The 7,436-nt window shown below is 38.9% G+C and overlaps 1 protein-coding gene across 1 annotated transcript; it reads right to left on the bottom strand.

The window, feature by feature from the left end:
• Positions 1-1,086: 1,086 nt before the first annotated feature.
• Positions 1,087-6,107, bottom strand: LOC101848589 (vascular non-inflammatory molecule 3-like). The gene is made up of 2 exons (XM_013082936.1): positions 5,832-6,107; positions 1,087-4,549 (listed from the first exon to the last, which is right to left on the bottom strand). Exons 1-2 carry the CDS (start codon positions 6,105-6,107, stop codon positions 3,212-3,214), a joined length of 1,614 nt encoding a protein of 537 aa, XP_012938390.1. The 3' UTR covers positions 1,087-3,211.
• Positions 6,108-7,436: the final 1,329 nt, after the last annotated feature.

The raw sequence follows: 7,436 nt of genomic DNA, 5'->3' as shown, positions 1-7,436 counted from the left end.
AATGGCATCAACAATAATAATAAATAACCCTGTTCACCCTGTTAAAGCATAGATTAATTTGGATATTGTTAGAGGCAAGAGATTGCCTGTAGATTTATATAGGATATTTTTTATTTATTTCTTCTATTTATAATTCTTAATAAGAATTTTCGTCTGATTGCTTCTCTTTGGGTACAGAATGTTTGTAGTGTCAAAATGAATGCCTTTCTTTTAAAATTGATCTTTTTACGCATGTTTGTATTGTATGAACTGTTCACGTTCCAAAAGTACCTATTGATAGTGTTTTTTGGCACTGGTGGAACATTTGATTTCTTTTGATAAAGAAATATGGTGAGTATAATCTGAGTCGTGTAATCAAGTTTTGGCCCTCTCCATACGGTACTATAGTTTTTTATGTTTGGTACTACCTTTTTAAAGATTGTGCCTGTCTTTGAATTTGTCCATGCAGTCTGAAAAATGTTTTCTTTTACTCTTTGGTGTAAAAGATTTTTCATTTCGAGGGGTCACAGTCTTGTATTTATATATTCTTTCTTTTGCTTTCTTCCCTTGTTTGCAAGCTCGACAGCTATCTCATTCCCATCTATTCCGCAATGTGATGGTATCCAGATAATGGTAACCCTTTTTCAGTTAGTTAATAATTGCTCATGTAATTCAATTATGTCCTGGAGAATGTCAAATCTAGCATGATTTCTGTGAGGTTCCCCAAGTGATTGGGCTGCCGAGAGAGAACCAGTGAGTATAAGAATATCCCTGTCCAATTCTGTACTGCACGCCTGTTTCATTGCTCTATGTATCGGTATCAGTTCAGCAGTAAGAATAGAAGTATAATCTGTTATTCGTGAATACGACAGGATATTTTGTTTTTTAACATAGAATCCTGATCCAGTACGTTCATCCTCCTTGGATCCATCAGTGAAATACTGGGTATGATTACTATATAAGTCATGAATATGTTTTAATGTAATATTTTTCATTGATGCGTATTTGTCTTCTCTGTTTTTTATTTTGTTCTTTAGTGTTAGGTCCACATTAAAGTCACAATTTTTCCATAATGGTTGTTCTTGTTTCAGTGAGGCGGACTTTTTTTTTTTTACTTTCAAAGTTCCCAAAATCACTTGTGTGCTTTCTACAATGCCGTTTTTTAGTTTTGAGATGTTTGTTTGCGATCTTGATTATTCTGTCTCTGTAGACATTCAAGCATTGTTTTCTTTATTATAATTTACTCTATGCCATAGTTTGACCTTGCTTTCCTGCCTTTTTATCCAAAGAGGGGGGATTTTGGTCATGACTGATAAAGCCATGCTGCTTGCAGCGCGTGTAGAATTGGTGATTATTCTCAATGCTGAATTTTGAATGATGTCCAGTTTCTTTAGTTGACCTTTTGTTCCCTGGTCGTATATTTCCTCTCCATAGGCAAGTCTTTGTAGTATCAGATTTTTGTTTATCAATGTTTTTATTTCTTAATGTATCCTCCAGGGTTTTCTTGCTGTGTATTTCAAAATATTAAGGGTGTTGATTCCTTTCTCACATTTTTCAGCTATATGCTCCTTGAACTGGAGGAATTTGTCAAACGTAACTCCTAGATATTTTACTGATTTTGTAGTACGGAGATATGTTTCATTTATGAGCAGATCTGGGCATAGTTTTTGGTTAAAGAAGATTGCTTGGGTTTTGTTAATATTTACTTTAAATCCAAGATTTGTAAGAGTCTCGATGAGGACATTTGTTGGATTTTCAATAGTTTTTAAAAATGAAAGTGGTATTCTTTTTTGCTCTCTTTCCGGGGGCATGTTTGGCTTTAAACCACAATGCAGTGTCATCAGCAAATTGTCCTATGCTTATCCTGGGATACTTATCTTCTATTGCTCCTACTGAATTTATCAATATGTTAAAAAGTGTGGGAGAGATTACTGCTCCCAGGGGTGTTCCGTTTTGCTGATTTTTTATTTCAGATAATACGCCTCCAACTTTAACCTGAAATGTCTTTTCAAAAAGAAAGTCCTTAATATAATTACACATATTGCCAGTTATCTTCATTTTCATAAGTTGTTCAAAGGTTCCTTCTTTCCCTAGTAGATCGTAAGCCTTATCTAGATCCAAGAAAACCGCTGCCGCTACTTTCCCAAAAGTTCTACATTTATCCATTTCATGAGTTAATCTCAATAACTGATCGCGTGTTTGCCTTTTTTCTGAATCCCGACTGGTGGCACAGAATAATTTCTTTTTTTTCCAATGATGTGGGTGAGTCGATTATTTATTGTTGTTTCCAAAACCTTTTTCAAGATGACTGGTGAGAGAGATCGGTCTATAGGAAGCCGGTTGGCTTTGACCTTTATTGAGTTTTAATATTGGTACTATTGTGGCGTGCTTGAACTCCAACGGAATTTTACCTTTTTTCCAGATATTGTTGAAGAAGTGTACTATCACTAGTTTTGCGTTGTATGGTAATTGGTCATACGTTTCATATGTCAGGGAATCATGACCGGGGGTGCATTGTTTTTTCTTTATAACTTATATCAACATTTTCCTCTTTATCGTCATTTTCTTGTTTTTGAAAGAGATGTTGATTAAGTTTTGTATGATTTTGTTTCTTAATTCTAAAAGATGCATCTAGGTTTTCATCACTACTAACAAATTGATGTTTTCCCAGCGTTTCAGCTATGTCTGTGTTTGAAGTAAGTTCTTTTCCATCAAGTGGTTTCAGAGGACAAGTGCATCTGAGTTTTATATTTGTTCCATCAATTGCACGTATAGTTCTCCACACATGTGAAATTTTTGAATCAATATTCAGAGATTTACAGTAGTTTTTCTACGCTTGTTCCCTTAAGTTTCTTATGGTGCTGGTTACTAGATTTCTGGCCTCTCTGTATCTTTTAAAAGTTGTCTCTGTTTTATGTTTTTGATACTCCTTGAGGGCTTTCATTCTGTTTTTTGTTTTTTTTGTCTGCTTACTTTCCTCATTCCACCAATACACTGTATGTTTTGCTTTTTTTGGTAATGGTTTTGGGGCCTTATTTGCATTATTAGGTACTCTTAATATTTGTGCTGATTAGAGAAATTTCAGTTTTTGGCAGATTGATTTTGAATGTTTGCCAATACAGCAGCGATTTTTTAAACCACCAAGGGATCTTTATTGGGCAAAACATCCACACAGGACCTCCAAAACTTTTCGATCGTCAAAAACAAATTAAGAGCTCACTCGTAAACACATTCATAACTTGCAACTCGTTTGAATCAGCCACATCCTTACCTGAGGTAGGATGAGAGGGGTTTGAACCGCAGCCGTGAGCTCCAGCCTCCGAAAACCGGTGTCCGAGTCATAGGTGTAGGAGCCGCAGGTGTTGTGGTTGGCCTTGGGACAGCGGAGTACAGCACAGGTTTGGAAGTAGTACTTGCCGTGAAACAGGCCATCAAACGCGCCAAGGACGAATAACTCTGAGCTGGACTTGTTGGTCAGTTCGTAAGTCAAGAAGCAGCAGACTTGACCCTGACAGGCCATGGTGTTCGGCATGAGACTGTCAAGAGGTACGAAAGAGAAACCTCGATTGTAGAACGGCTGGGCTCTGCGTCTGCTAGACCCAGAGGTCCTGACGTTATCAAAAAATAATTCTGTTACTTCAGCCACATGCTGTGTGGAATCAGTTTTGGATTTGCTTTTATTTTGTGTGGACATTTTGGGCATAATAAGAGTATCTTGTTGATCAGATCGGTAATTCTGATAAATGTTTTTATCGAGGTCTGGTGTCATGTCTTCGTGAAATGTATCACTTGGTAGACATTGCTTTTTACCTGAGTTGTGGTCTTGTACAGTTTGGCAGCTGTTTTGGGTTTCCGACAGGACTTTTAGGTCCGCTACTATCAGTTTTGGCCCAGAGGCGGCTGTTCTGTTATAGTAGAATTCCTTCATGCCCTCCGGTGTGTAGAGACCGCTGCCCTGCACGCGTATGTCTGGCAGATGAAGATTTGCTGCTAAAACATTCACTTCGAAACCCATCGCGAAAGACGAGTGGTAGCCAATGGCAGAGAGAAGAGGAAGAGCGTCCATCCAGGCTGTTGGGAACACAATGTTCTTGATAGCATGGTGGGTTACCATGGAAACTGCTGGTTTCTCGAACAGAATATCGAAGCAGATGAGAAAGCCGAAGCGACCAAATGGCGTGTCAAAGTATTTGACTTCCGGCTCGGGTGTGTTAAACTGCGGTTCGTGAAACAAATTTGACTTGTGGTACTTTGCCAAGAGTCGGCCGTCGGGGTCAAAAGCGACCGCTGTGTTATACTGGAACCGCTTGTCCGGTGGACATTTGGAGTCGATGTCCGGCTCGCAAGGGACCTTGTCCCCCATGTCTGCCACGAGATACAGGGAGTTGTTCTTGGCTAGACAACTCAACCATCTCAGGACCTGTGTTTCGGGGAAACGATGGGGCTCGCTGCAAGGTGACCACGTGACTGTGTCAGGGTCAGGGATTGCCTCCAGGAAAGGGTAGATGGTGTCACGGGTGAACTCATAGCCGTACAGACCGTTTTCTGGGAACACGAGTATTTGTGCACTCTGGGTGACAGAAGGGGAAGATGAAGGGAAGGGTGATAATTATGATAAACAGGAGTTTTAAATAATCTGTTTGTTCACTTGGGTGCGTGTGTTTGAGTGTACAAGTATGTGTGTGCGTATGTGTGTGTGCGTGTGTGTGTGTGTGTGTGTGTGTGTGTATGTGTGTGAGTGTTTGTATGTGTGTGTGTGTGTGTGAGAGAGAGAGAGATAATAGATAGATGGATAGATAGATAGATAGATAGATAGATAAATAGATAGATCGATAGATATATAGATAGATAGATAGATAGATAGATAGATAGATAGATAGATAGATAGATAGATAGATAGATAGATAGATAGATAAATAGATAGATAGATAGATAAATAGATAGATAGATAGGTAGCTGAGTCCTTCCCCCACCCCCACACATCCTCCCCCCCCCTCCCAAAAAACACACACACATACGCACAGTTTTCGCCATTTTATCCACTTCCCTAAAGAGTGTCGTATACGAAAATGATTAAGCTCTTGAAACCGCAAAAGGCTGGATCACTTGAGAATACACTAAACTGTAAATTTTAAAGTCTCAACACTTTATATAAATTGGGCATGTACAATAAATTTTTTTTTTCTTTTTAAGTGTCGAGTTAAAAATTTATACCGGTACAAAAGCGCCAGCAGTTTGCCAGGCACGAGTTGTGGATTCCCATGCAGCAGCAGCTGTGAACGGAAATTGAACACATTTTTTCGTAAGTGTTTTACGGCACTCTCAACTACATAGAGCCGTGTGACCCCACTGGAGTCATTTACAATTTTCAGTGCGGGAGGAATCTATTTTGAATTTTGCCCTGGTAGCGGCCGAAGCCTAATCTTTTCGATTTTGGACCACCAAGTGATCTTTAACGTGCACAACGTGGACACAGGAGCTCCGACATTTTTCGCCCAAAGATCATGCATGTGGCTGAAAGACTTGTAAGAAGCAGGAAAGGAGTAGCAGTAGAAAGGCTGCAGAAACAGTTGCGAGCCCCGAGTACACAACTTTAAAAAATGGCTTATGTAACCAATGGCTCAATTCTGGAGTATTATTTGGTAATGGTACTTAGCTATCGATGTTTGTAATTTTTTCTGAATTCTAAATTTTCAAATCATGAAAAGAAAAAAAACAGCCCCTTCATGCCTCTGTAAATATTGAATTTTATCTTTTTTTTAAAATAATTTTTGAAATCTGAAAATGGGGTTTCTTCTTTTAAAAAATGTGACACAAAGATGAGGCCACCGGAATTATTATACGCTACCCACCAATTGTTTTGCAGCTATTGCCTGAAGTTTGTACACGTCCAGATTTTTTTGCATGTTCCGGAGCGCTTCTCGCCGAGTCACAGGTGTGTCCGTTATGGCGGGTAATATGACAGCATGTTCGTACACTGCAGCTCTGTACGTCTCTGTGGCAGATTTTGACACACCAACTGTTTTGGCGGGTTGCAAAAATACAGCGTCATCTTCTGGAAATACGAGACAGCACAGGAAAAACAGGCCCCACCCAATGTGGGTCATGTGACTAGGTACGATCAGCATCGTTGTTTGGTTATCTGAGAAAATACAGTAAATGTATACAGAAAACCTAAAAGAAGGGGGAAAGGCAACTAAACAAAACAAAAACTAATGGCCATTATTAGCCATTAATAAGTATTTGGCAGTTGGGTTATTAACTGGAATAATACTATTATGGTAAAAGTATCAAAAACATTATTTCGCGTTAACACAAATATTCCCAGCCGGTTCGGAAACGTGCTAATCTTACACTGTACTTGAGCCAGCAGTTTTGGTCCGTTTTAAAGTCCATCTGCAACAGGACCGAGTGAAATTGTGAAAATCCATGCAAAGTGTCTTTTTCAGAGGTACAACGTCGGACGGAGCTGAACATTGAACCTCTGAAGAAGCATTCTAACGATAATGAGTCTGGTACCCCAGTACCGATGCCATTAAACAGACACCAATAACTGTTAATTTGAAAGGTGTATTTCTAAGGTCGTGCCTTTTAAATTATGTAACAGCCAAGCATGTAGCGTTAAATCCATACAATTTCAATTCTATTTCGTGCCTATATTAATATTGATAAAACAATATGTATAAACGAGTTCCACAAAATCTTATACTACACTACTCTCATTTATTGAATGATTATAAATGTTTTACCAACAATATAGGCCTACTACATCTAGATCGATTAAGGGGTGGGCTGTTTCCAACCTGACTAATTACACCAGCAAAGGATGAGTGGAGTCCTACTTCACAGGGAATCGAACTCATGTCTTTTGAGTGCAATTGCAAAAGCATTACACCACAGACGCACGGAAAAGAAATGTATAAATAAAATAATGAGAAGGGGCTTTCAGTGACAATCAATAGAAAAAAAATTAATGCGTGTCAGTTATCGAAAAGTGGGAACGATAGGCGCAGACGACAAGGCACATTCGACTATTTTTAAACTTTTATTTTCCTTAATATCATAGATATTAATAGGCCAATCAGAATACATACATACGTTTAATTAAAACACTTTGTCACCTCATCTCGCCGATCGGCGATGTCTACAACCCAGTTTCTTTGGATTTTCCCCAAAATGTTTGCCTTTGGTGGCAAGAGTTTTTACTATATGTGAGGCAGCGTGGTGGAATCAGGCTCTCGTCAATTTTGGGGCATGTAGAGTTATTGGTATCATCTTAAAGCTTGTTCATTTGTCTTTATTTGGGGGAAATAGATATCCATTTATCTTGAATACAAGTCGAGATATTTGAGAATGCAGGGGGTGGGGGTCACCTCTTTTCAGAGGTAAAATTAGTGAGAAAATGGCCGCCAAAGATTAGTTATTTCCTTAGCTTAAGAGTCCGTGGTAGCTGAAAA

Source organism: Aplysia californica, unplaced genomic scaffold, assembly GCF_000002075.1.
Source record: "Aplysia californica isolate F4 #8 unplaced genomic scaffold, AplCal3.0 scaffold00201, whole genome shotgun sequence".
NCBI lineage: Eukaryota > Metazoa > Mollusca > Gastropoda > Aplysiida > Aplysiidae > Aplysia > Aplysia californica.
Note: the sequence above shows the minus strand (reverse complement) of the source record. Positions and strands in the feature narration are given on the sequence as shown.

Bases quoted from the DNA above. Each gene is read 5' to 3' on its own strand.
- LOC101848589 (XM_013082936.1), bottom strand. From the start codon at position 6,107: ATGCTGATCGTACCTAGTCACATGACCCACATTGGGTGGGGCCTGTTT. The intron at 4,550-5,831 runs GTGGGTAGCGTA...TCTGTCACCCAG, and splicing joins CAATAGCTGCAAAACAATTG to AGTGCACAAATACTCGTGTT.